This window comes from Synchiropus splendidus, chromosome 17 (assembly GCF_027744825.2).
Source record: "Synchiropus splendidus isolate RoL2022-P1 chromosome 17, RoL_Sspl_1.0, whole genome shotgun sequence".
Taxonomy (NCBI): Eukaryota; Metazoa; Chordata; class Actinopteri; order Syngnathiformes; family Callionymidae; genus Synchiropus; species Synchiropus splendidus.
In genome coordinates, this window is record NC_071350.1 from 5757884 (window position 1) to 5775719 (window position 17836).

The 17836-nt window shown below is 40.8% G+C and overlaps 2 protein-coding genes across 6 annotated transcripts in view; one reads left to right on the top strand and one right to left on the bottom strand.

Annotated features, from left to right (window-relative positions):
* Positions 1-17836, top strand: part of LOC128747958 (spermatogenesis-associated protein 22) — a 47893-nt gene that overhangs the window by 3010 nt on the left and 27047 nt on the right. For 3 of the 5 annotated variants that reach the window (XM_053846243.1, XM_053846245.1, XM_053846244.1), the window contains exon 8: positions 200-401. In XM_053846243.1, coding sequence (XP_053702218.1) covers positions 200-391 — 192 coding nt within the window. In that variant the 3' untranslated portion in view covers positions 392-401. Of the gene's footprint in view, positions 1-199; positions 17183-17836 lie in introns of those variants that run through there. The other 2 variants (XM_053846242.1, XM_053846246.1) reach the window with 1 other exon arrangement.
* LOC128747959 (LHFPL tetraspan subfamily member 7 protein) overlaps positions 500-17836 on the bottom strand; it is a 54057-nt gene continuing 36720 nt past the window's right edge. Inside the window, exon 3 of the mRNA XM_053846247.1 lies at positions 500-2373. Coding sequence (XP_053702222.1) covers positions 2147-2373 — 227 coding nt within the window. The 3' untranslated portion in view covers positions 500-2146. The remainder of the gene's footprint in view (positions 2374-17836) is intronic.

Here is a 17836-nt window from a genome sequence, read left to right on the forward strand (position 1 = left end):
AGATAATTCACATGTAGCCGAAAAATATAAATGTAGATGAAATGAAATAACAATATAAACTTTTTCTTCTTTAAAAAAGCTGTGAAACAGGTAGTTCATGCAGATTTTTCCATTGGCACTTGACAATATCTTTAAAAAAAATATTACAGAGGGTGCATACTTTTGTGACCACAGATGAAATTTTCCACAATTATTTCAGGAGATGGAGCTTCCACGCCTCATCCGCGGCCAAGTTCACCGTTGTGTTGGTAACTACCACAGCAGCAGAGATGTCCTGATGTGTGTGTCTGTCCGACCCGCCCAGCCGACTGAACAGAAGTTCTTCGAGGACGCCGTCAGGGTCTGCGATGCTGAGATGAGGAAACTGGTGAAGTCAATCAGAGAGGTCTGATCTACTGAAGGTATTGCTGTTATGCACACAGTCTAAAAAGTTTAAAAACGTTTCATGACCACAGTTATGTTCTAAGTTGTTTGTTTACTGTTAAAACAAATTGTTCTTTTAAAAAAAGCACCTGTTTATGGTCCATGAAATATTTTATTAAGAATAAAAATTCACAAAACAGATTTCATGAGTTAATTTAGGTAGAGCAGACACAATGAGGTAATATCAAAATGTTCCATTGAAAAAACAGACATTTTTCAATATCAACTACAGCTTGTTCAATGACAAGTCAAACTTCAAGATGAAAACCAAATAATCTACTCTTCGGAAGGAATGTCACCGGTTCCAACACTTAAGGTCGGACCTATTTATTTACCGAACTGTCTTTGAATTGCAAATTCACACTCGTGAATGAGAGACTTTAAAAGTCACTTCCTACAATTGTTTAGACAGACCTGTTAGCATAAACTAACAACAATTCAACACTTAAACATCTAACTTTCACAAAAAGGTTTCAGCTTGGAGAAATTGGCAGGACGGATAAACGGACCGGAGGTTATGTAAGGTGGAGTCAGCATTTTAACTAATGCAAGCAGTGACAAAAGCATACTTTCACAAATTATTTAAAGTTACATTATACAGACTCAAAAGAAGTGATGTCTCACACAGACTAAGTTTTGGTTTTGTACATCTTTTAAAAAAACAACAAAAAAACGACATATTACACAGAGGGGGATTCAAATTCCTTAGTTCACACTTAAAAAATGAAAATAAATAGTCTCCTCTCCTTTCCTATTGATTTTAATGAAATCCCACTGGACAACAATTACATCACATCTCACAACAGAACCCACAATTTTTCAGCTGAAAAGGATGAGAACCTGAAAATCATATTTGACACTTTTGAAGGCACACGTTGGTCATGTCAACCGTAAACAAAGCCCATATTTTCTTGTATTTGACAGAATTTCATTACCATGCACAATTTTACATATTTTCATAGTCCTGAATATAGTTTTGTTGTTTTTTTGCTGGCAAAAATTGACTTAATAGTCTCATGGCTTATTCAGCATATCTGGGGGGAATTTGAATTGCCATGAGGAAAAAGATAGTGGAAGAAAATCCTGCTCAGTGATTTCCAGAAAAGGGAACAAAGCCATTTTTGTTGTTTTTGTTCACTTGGCATTTTCCTTCAGTGGCTCTGATTGTCCACCTGACAAAAATACATACAAACATTGACAAACATCATTTATCAAACTTTTCTTTAAAATAATGAATTATTTTCTTCCTCTTGCCTTTTGCTGTGTCAAGTCACACATCCACGTCTCAAAAGGTCCAAAGACAAAATAACCCTAACTGCAGAATTCCGTTGGCAGTGACGTTGTACTTCCACAGCTTTCAGGTTTAGGTCGTATTTACATTTAAACATGATTCAATCTGAGTCACGAGTGTCTTCTTATTAAGATATATTTAATGTCTCAAATGTGTATTCACTTGAGTAATTTATGTCTCAGAATTCAATATCACCATTTCTCAAACAAATTGATTTTCCTCCCAAAACTGAGAAAAGTCCAAACTGAACTAGTGTCATAAAGGAACGACTGCATCCCCCCAGAGCAGCCACTTCATAAGCAAAGAAATTAAAAACAAATAGAAATAAAAACAAAATTCCGCAGATTATCGTTCTGTCATGTGATGGAAGGAAGACTTGTTCATAGCGTAAAAAGAAGATTCATCCATGAAATCCGGCCAAGAACAGGGCTTCTATAACAGAGTGGGTAAAGGGGTGGGCGACAGCTGCTCCTTTGGTGCATATTTGGCGAAAAAGGGCAGGAAAATGGTGAGCATAACTCCAACGATGGCCAGCATGTATCCCCAGCCAATCTGACAATCCCCAGCATAGTAGATATCAGAGTTTCCACAAAAGGACCTGACTACTGATGAATTAAGGCCGAAGGGATAGACCAGCAGTCCAGCAGCCATGATGAACACTGCAGAGAGAAACAAAACACAGGAACAGTTACATATGAGAATCACCCACTGTAACAGCAGCTTCAGTGCTCAATAAATCCTCATCATGCTGCATTTTGACTAGAGTTTCTGGGACTAAACTAAGCAATTCACACAGTGTTTGACACGGTGAAGGAAGTGACACACATATGTATGTGTTTTACGATTTCCATGCATTAACCATCTTATGCATAATTTTATGTTGCTTTCCTGTTACCCCACCTCTAAGTGTTGCGATTAATAATTGTGATTAGTCTATTACAGATCATTTATCATCCGTAATAATATACAGTATGTTATTTCAGAAGTATATTTCAGGTGCTCTAATCTAAAGAGGAATGGACTGTATGATGAAAAAGGCAGGCATACTCCTGTGTGTATGTTTATACTGCCTCATGGAGACCAATTGTTGACAAAACACTGTCCTTGTGAGGACCGTATGTCTTCGTGGGGATCTTTTGCCGGTCCCCACAGGTCCACACCTCACTTGGGTTTCTCCTGCTTCAGGTGAGCCATGTGTTTAAGTTAAGGGGGTAAAAGCATTACGGCAATGAGAAACCTCACAATATCCCCACAGGAATAGCAATACAAACGTGTGTGTGGGCATGTTTTGCCATACTTGTGAGTACCAAGTCTTGACAAGCCACCTTCTTGTGAGGACACTGTGAGGACATTTTGGCCTGTCCTCACAAGGTTTGAGGGTTAGAACGTCAGTAAAAATAATGGTTTGGTTCAGACTCCTTGAAGGTTAGGTTAGCCATTTGTTTTTGGATGAAAGCAGCTTCTCACCCTTAACTTAACCATCCAAGAAGGCTTCTCAAAAATAACAGTACATGACTGTGTGTGCGTGTGTATGTGTTCCTATATGTCCGTCTTTATGAGAACCGGTATGAGTTTTTAACATTTTAACATTTTTAACATTTTAACATTTTGGGGAAGTGAGGACTTCAACCCTCAGTTTGAGGATTAATACTTCAAAATACTTGTGATTATTATACTTATGTTTGAGTTTCATTAGGAGTAAAGGTTAAGTTTGCACATCTATTACACAACGGTAGTAAACAAAGTGTAGTGATGACAGTCTGATAACATATACAGTCAAGAAGTGTAACTGACATTATCAGTCTTTGTTGATGTCTGCGGTGAATACATAATGCATAAATGAACTGCGTTGTCATTTGTGATGACGCTGATCTGCAGATGTGTAGAACATCTGAGTGAGTTGTTCTCATAAAAGGACTAGAAGACATGATGCCACGTTAGCATGGTTGCTAAGTTATTCAGGGCTCACAGACACACACAGGTGCTCTAAAGAGTGACGCTGTGCTTTAGTTACTCCACATCCATCATTCTTACAATACAAAGAAAACTGACTCTCCTCTGAATGCTTTTGTTTTAGTTAGACACTGTAACTGTAGATGAATAAGTCCATGAGTCCATAAAAAAACGGGGGGGATTAAATCATCAGAATAATTCTTACTTCTGTTCTAATATCGCTGCAAAAATGTATTCTTATTTTATCGATGAAAATGTGATGAGAAAATAATACAGTTTTGCGTCATATGTATGTCTTGGAGGACAATCAAATATTTATATCTGAAAAGACAAAAAGGAATCTTGTTGGGGAAGATGAATACATGAATTCTGCTGTACATTGCTTTAGTCAGTACACAGCATCCAGTTTTTGTAGTGTTAAGGAAGGTTGCAATGCACAAGACTGCTTTCACACAAACAGAGTCTTAGTTACTTCTGTATGAGTGTGTCCATTTAGCTGCTACATGTAGCAAAGATATGGAATGCAGGGAGTAACAAGGAGCAAATAGAAATACTACATTTAGGTGACAAGCGTCCCTTAATGTGCAATTGGCTTCTCATGTTTTAGAATGATTCAGTTTTGCTGACTATTGTGATGCCTTTTCTGCTGGCAGAAATATGGTGCTATTACAGGTTCACAGCAGAGACAGCAAGATGCTGTATCTTAACAGGCTTGCTGTGCAGGAAGGTGTGTGATAACCTGGTGTCCAAGTTGACAGTCAATCTCATTACATTCCTATCACAACAATATGTTCACATAAATGAGGCAGATAATGATGCGCCCTCATCTACTTGTTGTGTATATCACGACAAAACCAATTGGATTTTCTGAGTCACTGTGTGAGTACGCATCTTTGGATGCTTTGAGTATATCATCCCACCGAAACTCTAAGTCTCCATCCTGTGAGCAATGTATCCTTGCACAGGATCCAGTAGATCAATTTTATGAGTTTGATTTCAATATCCACATCCATTTCTGTGTTGCAAATTAATTTATCCAGCAGACAAATCACTCGTCCTTGAAAGCTGCATCCCCCATAAGGATTCCAAAACAGATTTCTCTGCTCACAGCCAGCAAACCTGTCACACAATACATCCATCACACCTCACAATTGGAATTAAAATTAAATAAGAACAATACTTGAACGAAAGTGGTGTGACAATGGAAGTTATTGATCAATTGCTGTCATTCACAAGAATCATAGATGGACACCAGCAACTGAAGAACATTAACATTGACAATTTCTCAAGGTGACAGCTGTATCAATTCTGACAAATGAAAATGTCCTTGTGTTGGTGTGTCATTGAAACCACAAGTGAACATTCAGACAACCTTTTTCCTCACAGTGTGACATGAAACCAGATTGAAGTCTTATCTATTCCGCTTTTGGGTGGAGAGAGGTGAGTTATGTCAACCGTGTGGATCAGTGGCTGATTTCTGCATCACTAGAAATGTTTACTCCATGTGATGTGAACAGTAAATGAGCCCTTTAGGGGCGCTCCGTCCATCTCTGCAACGCACACAGTAAACTCAGCAGCCAAGCTCGCCGCCCCAACAGTGAAAGCACAGAATGACGGAGTGTAAATTTCAAAATAATGTGAAACATGTATCAAATGTATGAGTCCTGGTTAAGTTTTGTTGTGGATGGCTAGGTTTAGGGTGAGAGACTGGTGTCAATGTCAATGAGCGGTCCCCACAAACATGGTGTGGCAGTTAGATTCTTCCTGTCTTTTGCGTCCTACACCTTTGAAAAAGGCAGCCTTCCACGTAGAATGTTTGGTACAGGTGTTTCAATGGACTGAAAGAAGGTTTTCTTTCCGTAGTGTTCCAGGGCGGGCGGTGTGGCTCGTGCCTCTCATCTTTAATTGAGCCACCCAAAAGAAATGTCTAACCTAAAACCAGGACTCTGACCCAAACTTAAATCCAATTATTGAAGTTATAACCCTCAAATTTAGACTTCACCTTGTTGGCCAAATGCTGTTTTCCAGGAATTGGTTCTCACAAGAATAGATAAACCAATAAACACATGTCAAACACCTTCTCACATCTCCCAAAGAGCCTGGCAGCCATCTTACACTGGTCTTCTCTCCAAACTCCACGTAACCTCCCATATCTCATCTCTAATAACAGGTGCCAAACACAAATATACCTTGAGCACTAATGTCAGAATAACTGGCCTCAGTCCCAGTTCCTGCAATCGATCAAATGCTTTCAGACCTGTAAATGAAAGCTTCAGTAGCAATGATGACCTCAGAGGTAATGAAGATGACCAGCGAGACACGAGGGAGTCAGGCGCTAATGTGATGAGAGTCTTGCAGCTGCTTCTACTAGGACAACACACATTCATCAACATCAGCAACAATCCTTGCTGTGTTCAACACAAAGCATCCAGCTTGTCGTCTCATCTTGCAAGTGTCTATCAGGAGTAAACCATTCTGTATGTGTATTAGTTTCGTCCGGGAGGCATCACCTTCGCTTCAGCTGGATTCTGATTTTAACTGTGTGTCATGGCATTCAACCATCAGGTGTGAGTTGTCGCCGCACTACTCTACTTAAAACTGATGCTCGCCAACAAGCCAGTAGACAAAATCTTTTAGTTCAATGCAAATCTTTTGCAACACAGGAAGACAAAAGCATTTGCCACCATGACTAATACAAGAGTCCACCTATTTGTCGCGATGAATGAGTCCAACCATGGTGTGAATGAAGATTACATTTATGTGGAAAAACCCTTTCGTTTGATCTGTTATTGTTAAACAGGCCAATAGAGAAACGTTGGGATAACTCGGTCAATATACAGTGAACAGTTGCTCCCAATTATTATTATTATTTTACTTTTCCATACTTGTCAGACACATGCACCAACATTACATGGGCAGATCTCTGTATTCTAAAAAGAAAACCTACTGATTTTTACTGTGCAACATGGACATGTTTCTTCCTTCACTGAGATCAACAATGCAATAAAGTTACCAATCTGAGTTTATATTGTGAATAATGGGAGACAACCCTAGGTCAGAAGTTAACCTGCCATTGACTGTTCCCCAGTCATCAGGGAAGTGCACAGATAGAGGGGAGCTGGAGCATTGACCTTTTCCCTGCAATGTGCAAAAAATAAAAACAGATGGAGATAGAAAAAAGTGCCAAAAAATCTTTCACAGTAAATTGTACAGGGATGAATTGTACAGTTTTATTGCCACAGGAAGAACAAACCTCCTGTGGCACTCAGTCTTGTCCAGGATGCTCCGTGGTTTCAGTATATTTGTATTATGATCATTTGTTAGTGTGTCACATGAGTCATTGTTGGATATAGAGATTCGTACTGTAATACTAAATATATGTGACTGTTTTGTCACTCATAGATTATGAATGGATTTCACTTTGATGAAAAGTTGATAAAGCTGCTGGTGTTCCAGATCACCACCTGAAACACCCTAGAATTTTTTTGAAGGACGACTTGTTTGGTTTCTTGTGAGACAGTTGCTGAGCAGAGGATGAGCACTTTAAGGACAAAAGTGGGTGAAGTTACACCCAATGACAACGTATGAGGTGCTGTTCTGGTGAGTCATCACCAAGTATTCTCACAGACGTTCCCATTTTACGAACATCACATGTTCATTTGGAAAGTTTTGCGGTTAATGATGACCCTGGTTCACGCAACGTGTCACAAAATAAGGAAAGCCCAATGAGTAAATCAGAAAGAACAGACTTAGACTTAGACTTAGACTAGAGTTTATTGATCCCTTTGGGATGACTCCCTCCAGGAAATTTACATTTCCAGCAGCAATAGAGGCAAGAAAGGCCATGCAGTCAGGAAGAGCATCACACAGAGAATAAATAATAATAATAATATATATATAATATATAACATAAAAATAACATAAAAAGTAAAAATAAAATAGAAAAATAATAATAATAAATTAAACTAGATTAAAATAGGTTATTGCACCAGAGGGTAGACAGCGAGACATGACATACAGCCACCAGAAGGAGAATGAATGCAACAGAAAATAACTGACCTCAAGTCCATTTAAAAAGGTGGGTGTAGACACGTCTGCACTGAATGTTGCTTCATGTTTTGTTACATTAACGTCCAGGAAACCACAATGACTGGCAAGCATCTTAATTGGCTGTGCAATTGTCAGCTTTATCACCGAGCAACAGCAGAGCAGTTGAACTGTGATCTCTCAGTCAGACATGGACACACACACGATCAAAACTACAAACACAGGGTCTCATTTACAGCCAGTTTGACAGGCACAACTTTAATGACCTGCAGCCCGGGTGAGGACTTAAGCTGTCACAAGTATTGAGAAGGAACCCAATATTCTCAGTGCACCAGGGGCTGTTTCCTGCAGCTAGCACTTCCACTTTTTTTATACTCCATTTGTAGCAACGTTCTTCATCAATCGAACATAACAACTGCTACTTCAGTCTTGAAAATCCATTTACATGCGCAAAATACAATATGAGATGATACTTATTTAGCAAGTTCATTGCTGCTTAAAGTCATGAGAAACACTACCAGTTAGGGTATGCTACTTTCATATACATCCACAATGTACTATAGACACATCACACCTTTTGCTTGATGCACAGAACAATGTAAAACAGAATGCTTGGAGATATGGATATTGCATGGTCTTCTGAAACAGGTGGATCATCAACGATCACCACCACATGGTTCTGATTTTTTTTGTAATTTTTCATCAGCTCCTTTAAGAAAAAAAATCCCTCATTTGATGATAGAACTTCTGTACTTGAGCTCTCTCACTGCAGTCACCGCAGTTTTGTGCAGCGTGTTCACTTGTCAGCTCTCTCAGTTTGAGTGTAAACAACTGTTTTGCTGCACATACAGTAACCGCTTCCATATCATCATTGGTTTTTGGAACATCTCCAACATGCAGCTACCACTGCTGTTGTGTCTGCTGTTCGGAGTTCTTGTTGCTCATCAATCATCGGAAAATTGTTTTCTCAGTTTTCGTTCTTCTTCAGCAACACATGATCACCAGTTACTGAAATCCAATGTCTACTTCTCTTCTTTTATTTAGCTCATCGAACATTATTGTCTGAGATAATGATCACATTTTGGACACTCTCTCATTTTTGTTTAAATTAATGCTACAGTTTGAAGGGTGTTGTGACAAAACAGGTGTCCCTCATTTATAATCTCTGCCTACGCACAAAAGAAGGTACAGCACCCTCTATCCAACATTTGGGATTTGTCAAAAGCAAACTTGACCGGAAAATCTGTGCACCTCCGCAGCACCTCTGAAAATGATGGGCAATGGGCAAAAACAACTAAAATCATGTTGAATTTATGTGGATGCAAACAGACACTCACGTGTTGAAAATGAAATCCATTCACTTAAACAAAGGCAGGCTGTAACCATGTTCTCAAAATGTGGAAAGTTGGAAATTGTCCCAAATTGTCCCACTCAAATTCTGTACCCGGCATCTTAAAGCAAGCAAAACATCCTCTCCCACATAGGCAGACTCAGCCAACCCATGACTGCAGACCATCACACCATGGCCAACCTCTTCTACTGGCCAGATGTGTCATCTGCCTCGGCCATTAATTCTGGGCTCAAACCCTGTGCCAGTCCAATAGGGTGCATAGACATTTTGGGTCGCTGGTGCTCAGGCCAGGAAAAAGGGAACTTGTCAAAAATCATTATTATTATTATTATTATTGTTATTATTATTATTGTTATTATTATTTGGTTCATTAGGATTTACAGAGTTCTAAAGTGGCTGCAAGATGATAGTGTGTTCAATGGCTCCCATGTTTTTTTTACCTGTGGCAAAACCTGAGGTTTTCCAATGGACAAAACAGCGAAAGCCGGCGAAATACTCCCAGGTGCTGTCTTTTAGCACTTTTTTAGCATCTTTTATTTGCTGCTCCTCTGCCATTTACCTTGCTTGTGTTTAGTCAGGGTTGCTGTCGGCTATGACTAGTTTACTATACTCTGGTGCAAGTACCCAATTGCCTCAGCTGGTCTGAACTTCTCCGAACGAAAACTGATGATGTTAAACTTCAATATGTTTACACGTATTTATTAACTCTTAAAAGAAGCAGAATTTCATGTCTTCAAAGAAATCATAATTGATATAGGTGAACTGTATAACAGGCTGTAAATGTATGTCCCAGCGTATATATACATGTTTATGCATACAAACAAAAAGGTACGAAATGAAATGTAAAATATCACTATTGTCATATTGACGCTGTCAGTTCTGTTGCTCTGCTGGTTAGTGGTCATCGACGTATGACCTATTGTGTAACTGTAGCACAGGTTGGGTAACAAAAAAAACTGTTACCTGAATGTAACGTCTGCATCCGTCTGCGTCCTCTCTCACAATGGCTCCCAACTGAAAACTCTTCAGAGGGAAAATGCAAATGACCTTATTTTTCTTTCTCCCGGCCTTGTGTTAAGTGAAATTAAGGCTTCTTCCAGAATGGAAAAATGCCGCTTTCTAATACTTCAAATAAGACCACAAGTGCCGGAGTCTGTGGAAAAAACCTTTTTATGCTCAACATCTACTTTGAATTGATTAATGTTTCAATCTTTCAAACATTTAACAGTTGACTTTGACACAGTTCACCACTTGTATCTTGCAGTGTTAGCTGTGTCTCTGAGCAGTGCCCTTTGTGTCCGCAATCCTGCCGTCCAAACCATGGATAATAATTCTTGGTGGCAACAGCAAACGTTAAACATTAAATGAATGTAGGAAGGATGAACTACCACATCTCACACAGCTAGCTCTCATTCTGGTCGTCCTAATGGCCTGACACTTGGGCTATGCTGGGTACCAAGCACCTTCCTATTTTCAGAGCGGCTTGTTGGGGTGCTAAGAGCTCAGAAACATTAGGATAATGGAGGGCCTATGGGGACTCGGTGTCAAACAGGCTAATGCTCCGTCTGTTCAGTAACAGCGGCCTCTGTTCACATTAGCACCCCCATAATCTATTGCTCACAGCTGCAGGTCTGGAGGTTTGTACTTAATGACTATATTAAAATAAATGTAAACAGGTGGGCACCAGGTTTTAGTCAGACCGCCATCTTTCCCTGTAGTCACCGATGGTGCGCAGTCAAGGGCTTCAAGGGTCTAGTGGATCAGAGGATCAGAAACACCTCTCTTCATTCTGTCAGATTCCACCTTCACTGTCACAACAAGGAGGCTGGTTTCTTTTTTTCCAGAGTTCAGATCGTACAATGATGTCAATATTTTTCTGCCCTGTGATGGTTGGATCATTGCAAACTTGTCTCACCTGGAAAAGGGTTTCTGATTTTCTTGTTTTTGAACTGTAACTGAGAAGCTTGCACTGAGATCTCCATCCATTTCATCAATATGGAGAATAAAAAAAATATTTATCACACTTAATTATTCTCCTGAGCTAAGATACTTGACATTTTTATCCACATTTGGTTTCACTTGCGTCTCATTTACATACTTCATCAAGCTCATTTAAACGGCATTTATTCTCCAGCTCATCTTGATGGATGAGTTTCTTTTGGAGAATGTCATTACAGCGCCCATTATCAAACACAGAGAGGCGTGCACGAGGCACGGAGGAGCAGAATGCCATTTAGCTGATGACTGTGAAATATATGAACATGGTGACATTGTGTCCTGACATCACAAGAGCTGCTTTGCTACTGGGCTGTGTTGAACGTCAGTGAGAAACACATTTCAAAGCATTGTGACGTAAGCTACATGACCAGTTGCCTTTTACATTCAGACTCCTCTGTGGGACACCAGCATCAACACTGTGTCAAAAATACTGATGTTTCTGGCTCTTATGAAATGAGGAGATTACCTCAGTATAATTTGAAGTCTCACAGTCTGACACTCACAGTCACCACAGTCATTTATGACCCAGACTACACTGTCACAGCCAAACTGCATTTCCAACAAATCGCTTCTCGAACGGCCGCCTGGAACGGATTGTGGTCGAGAACCAAGGTACCACTGTATGTGTATGCATGTATGTTCTCCAATCTAAAGCATAACTGTTTTCAAAAGTCAAAGCTCTTAGTCATGAACTGGTCAAAATATCCACTTTAACTACGAATCAACTTGTGGACTACAGATTCTGCCTGTGTGCGGTATCCACCTGAGACGTGTCTGATCACATAACCAACTATTTTTATGTGATGTACCAAATTCCAGTCTTCATTTATCATATGGCCAAGTGTTATTTGTTAGACTATGTCACACGAAAACCTTCCCCTTCTTCAGCTCCTGCAGAGGTTTGTCACCAGAATTGATATGTTATGAAAGACTGCCTCCACTCAGTTAAAAGAGACTGCTCTTTCTTCATGTAGCCAAACAAGTGACATCACTTTATTGCCACAGATTGACTCCAGTGAGGTGAGATCCCCACACAGCTTAACATCTGGGTGCTTCGCTGCTGATGCCCTCATAAATAAAATATTAGTCTTGCTTGCTGCACACAGTTGTGCTGGCATAAATAATGTATCTGGATTTTTCTCTCTTCAACCTCTTGCCTTGATTCCCAACACTTCTATAACTCTCCAACTCATTTCACTCTTCCTTCATATTGCAGCATGAAGCCCTCGGCCAGGGCACGATGGTCGGTCATTTGAGGTTGGCGGGACCATGTTGTGGACATGAGGTTAGATACTTACGGTTAGAAATCTGAGTCGCACCTCATCTCCCTGACTCCACCTGATGGGCAGAGGCCTTCAAAGTCTCCTGAGAGTTGTCAAGCGGGCATTTTACAAGCCCAGCTGCAAATGTGAAGCCTGATCCAGTTGCTACTTTATATGTCTAGAAGTATATACAGTTTGAAAACTGTCTCCAGTCGAGGAGAGTTATATTGACACTCTGCGGAAGGTTTTCACTCGTACACTAGGTGTGTTGCTGCCTCTGTGTGTAGTGACAGCACAGGGAAACACAGCAAACGTGGGAGAAGGGGCTGAGGAAACGCACCGCGAATGTTAGTAGGAGAAGAGTCCTGCGGTACATGGCAGTAATGATACCCAGGCGTCATCATCATCATTGTTTCAGAGATGAAATTATGTAATACACAATGGCCACCACCAGCTGATGTATAATATACCAATTAGATGTGTGATTTTACTTCCATCCCATTTCTATTTTACAGTATGCCTATCTTGCTAGTCATTTTCAAGCTACAGACATTTGAAACAGTGATATCAAAGTGGAATATTTCCTTGAAAAATCTCTGGCGCGCAATGAGTGAAACTTGTCTCCTGCGTTTTTGCAGTTGTCATGTATTTCCCTGTTGTGTCTGACTTTGGCTTGTCCTTTTGTTTTCAAAACATTCCCCATCCGCGCTCTTGTTCGTGTTTCTTGGTCCTGGTTTTGTATACAAGTAACATCCGACTTACGACTGGGATCGGTTCCGACCAACTGGTCACAAGTCAGATTGGACGTAAGTGGAATGCCATTCAAAATAGTCGACGTGAGGGTTCTAGCTACTACTGTAGTGGTAGATCACTGTGTGAGAGTGAGATGCTGGGATACTGTGCTCCTGTAACTGTCGTACGTGATGCTGGGCTGCTACGTGCTGCGGTGCCAGAAAAGTGGTCGTAAGTACGGGTGAACGCAAGTTGAGCAGGTCGTAAGTCGGATGTTACTTGTAATTGTGACCACAGATATTGGACTACTGATGACACATGCTCTGGACTACTTTCTGTTCACTGAACTGAGATTCGCAGCATTATATACATGACACGCATAAAGCTTTTGTCAAAATTAGATTTGAGAAATGAGACGTTCGGATCATTTCTAAATGTATTGAAGTGGATTTGTGGAGGGCACCAGAAGGACCAGACACAGCCACTTTAAATAACAGCTGACTGAATGACTTGAAGTATGGATCTGACATTGGCAACTCCAAGTTTGTGGCCTGTTGTTTGGAACATAGCCCCCACACTCCTTCCCTGCCAAGGACAAGACGGCTAGATCAAGTTCAAACTACCTTATTACATCTCCTCTGGCGGAGCATAAAGCATAATTACTTTTTTTTAAAATTCCCCTTGCAGAGCCTTGAATGTGTTCAGTCTGATGTGGCAACGTAACCTTTCAAGATCACCATATGATTGATGAGGCGTCACATTTCCACACTTCTGAATGATTGCTGATCACACACAGCACACGCACACACACACCCTCAAACACTGCTGTACTTGTGAAGAAGCATCTGGCTTCTGGACCGACCGAGTCTTACATATGAGGAGAGAACTTAATCACAGCAAAGACCATTCCTCTTATCTGTTTGGGGAACAAGGCGTCTTTACTTTTTTACTGTTGACCCTTACTGTCGACAGTGTGAGCTGCAGACGCTTTTCATATCCATCAGTCTTCAGAGGATTTCCATAATGAAACATTGCCTGCTGTCAGATACACATTTCTCATTTCCCAGACAAACATGTCTGAAATGAAACCAGACTGAAGGAAACACAAGGCACATCCTGGCAGACAAAACAAACCAGAGGTTTTACATATAACACCTAGTCCAACAGCCACATGCCAGTCGCCCCTCCGGCGAGAATGAACCATCCTTTCTTTACTTCGACTCTCATAGAAACTGAAAAAAAGTGTGCTATCATTCTCAGCCCTGCACTGCGACTAAAGTAACAGCAGACAGAAGTAATGACGTTGTTCTGAAAACTAGTATTTCTTCATGGCCCAGGACAAAAAAAGAAACGCATTCCTCTTCCTTTCATTTTCACCAAAGTGTGATTTTCAGATCACTACTCACATGTATTTCATCCGTATCATTTGTCTGAAACATGTTAAATAAAGGAGGTCCGTCTGCACACACAATGCTGGTAGCAGTCATGGATGAATAAATAACCCTTCAGAACACTGGCAAATCATTTGTCACCACGGCCATGTGAAAGGTGATTTGCTTCCAAGATTCGACTGGCTTTCATAAAGTCTGGATCTATAGATTTATGTGGCCCTAAGTAATGGAAATGAATGGGGAACTCTTCACAAACTTCAGCTGTACAAAACAAAGCTTTTTTTGAATTGAAGATGAGGCCCTGTGTCCTGAGGCTCACTTTAATAATAATAAAAGAAATGGTTTCCCAACATCTCCCATCACATCTCGAACCAGGTTACGATCTCCCCCCAGCAACTGGATATACTGTATGAGGCTGCAACAAAAGAAGCTGCAGACCGTCCCACTCTCAAATTATACTGAGTCAAGAGTCTCACCTTAAATAAACACCATCAGCCACATTAAAGAAAAAAGTAGCCCATGTTTCTCTTTGCAACTGGGTGAGTCCACTGATGTTAGTTGAAGTTAGAGTTGTGACTTTTCTTTATCAGCTGCAATACAGAGCAACCTCTTCTGTTAGCACCTATTACAGTAACTTTCATAAGGCTGTACTTTTTTTTACTATGCATGTACAATGTATAATATAGTAACTTAAATCTTGTTTGCCATTTATTACGGCCAAACAAAGGTTTGGCACCTTTTTTTAGTATCCCATAATTTTATTCATCACTTCCATTTTTGATGTTTTACTTGCATGAAACAAGATCAAGATCAAGATGGCCATATGAGTTCTAATATTTGAATGGAATCTGTATTTGGTTCAGTACCCTGTCGTACCTTGATACCTCAAACAGCAGCACCAGCCCTCCGCCCCCGACGGAACGTTTGCAGTCGGATACACGGTGGACTCCCGGGAGAAGTGGAGGATCGTGTGCCTGTCGATCCTTTCCGTGGGGGATGTTGAAGACATGTTCATAATTGGATTTATGATAATAGGTTTCCCGCTGATTGGCTTAGGCAGCTACCTGTTCTATCGCAAAGTTCAGAAACCGTTGGCAGCATATGTGGCCATGGAGAAGCTGCCCGTCATGACTGATGGATCGTGCAGGGCTGCCAGCACTCAGACTCAAGTGATAGGTGAGCTCAGCCGCAAGCTGATATCAACATGGAGAAGCTGACAGCTCAGCTCGGCTGAATACGACCATCGAGTTCAGGCATATTGGAACAAGCCACCAGGAGACTCAGAGAGACTCGAGGGCAGATGGAAAATTCCAGCATCAAGTCTGACCTAAAACAAGTTATCTGCATTGGCCTCCCAGATACAACCGGCCTCCCAAGGTTGCTCAACTCTCCTGGAAGTTTTGCAGATAAGACCCTCATTTTCAACACCTTTTTTGGCCCCTGCTGTGCCTCCCACCTTCTCAGGGTGGAATGGCAGGCTGGTTGGTGGCACCCAGTGTGGCAGCACCTCCCCTCCCAATATCTGCACTGGGAATACTCTCTTCCCAACAACCTTCCCCCTCTCACATATGTGCAGTCCTTAAGTTCTGTTGTTATGTCTTCAATGTTGCTCATGTACTGAGGTGCTCCCTCCTCCTGCCTTGTGTTTTCTTTTCTCATCATATCTATAAATGCGACTTCCGTCCCCCCTGTATGTCATGTATGTCTACCAGGACGGGAGTGATGCGATTTCATTGTAACTACTTGTGTTATACAATGACAATAAAGCCGATCCTGATCCTCCTTGCTTTGCTGTGCCAGTCCTTATGTCCAAGCACTGAAACCAGACACCTATGCACCTCCTCCATCTAAATGCTTTGGATGATTCCATAGGGAAGTCAAGAGCTTGTGTTCATATCTGTTTTGGAGCACTCAGCAGTGGCACTTGACAAATATGTGGCTTCCCTCTAAACCTGGTTACCGACCAGAGGGGCTACAGGCAAAGATGTTTGCTCTTTTATGCCGCCACAATACGATTAAGTGTTCTGATCCATGTTTGCTGGGCAACTGTGACAGATGGCGATTATAAACAGCAGCACTGTCAAGGCGGGGTTTATGAAAAGTTTATGAAAGGCAAGGACACAAATATATAGAGGTCAATATCAGACTTAGTTATCCGTGGGTGTGTGTGGAGGGTTGTTTATCCTTTGTGACCAGAGACTTTCCTGTCACCCAACGGTATCAGCTTTCTCAAAAGCACCAGAGAAGTTTCCGTCGCGTTTCCAATCCAATAATCACATTCCTACCCCTCTTTTTTCAGGGTTTGCTCAGTGTTCACAGCCATTCAGGGAGGAGAGATTATTCAAGCTCATTCTGAAAAGCTTCAAACTCGCACTCAATGGGTGAGAACGGTCCAGTCAAGGCATTTTCCGAGTAACACAATTGCCCTTGCGAAGCCTCTTTTGCATTCATGATTGACGGCTAGCCCGCTCCATGACTTCATCCCTACATTATCAAGCTATTGCCATGCAAAACAGCAGCTCCTCCTCCAGTCCGTCTTCCACCCAGGCTGAATAGAAGCCCTTTTCTTCGTTCCCCCGCCGCTAATGTGTGTCATTTTTGTGCCAACAAGGATGCTAGGCTGTTTGCAAACACTTGTCCTCAGTTTGATCTATGAAAGGATTTGGCTCATAGAGCAGGCGAAAGATTTAGCTGTTGTGGCAGACTGAGTGAAAAGTGGGAAACACAGAGTTGGAAAGTGGTGGTGCGTGAAGAACACTTTTTTTTTTTAAAGTTTGTACTTTAAGAATGAATGATGGTCAAGGAATGCATATTTATGCTGCAAGTATACAGGTTCAAATAGCTCACCATGTTGCAGAAATGGAGAGGCTACGTTAGCATGTTATATTGACACACATTCCAAGAAAATTTGCATTTTTAGTTGAGCAAGTTGATGCTAATGCGGTTAGCACTTTGCTAACTGTAAGGAAGTTTGCACTTGATCAATATAGATATTGTAACCGAGGTAGCAACAAATTCCACCGGTATAGAAGCGTATCATCAGAACAGCACAGTCGTGGTCTCTCACACTCTACTACAACATGCAATACAGAGTTCATGTAAGGACCTACGTAAGTGTTCAGAAATATGCCATATATGCCATTCAGTCTCAGTAATGTAACGTATTTATTGTTTCAACTTATATTTTATATGACTGATATTTCATTGTTTTTATTTGTGTTTTTTTTTCTTCAATTCATTCGATTCTTTAAAATAAAACAATCTATAAAAGGCATTCACTTGGTCAATCTTTAATAAAATGAAAAGGTCATATTTTTTTGTGTATTTGTACAATACTCAATACTTTTACTATGTAGCTAGTAAAAGTAAATTGTCATCACAGACACCA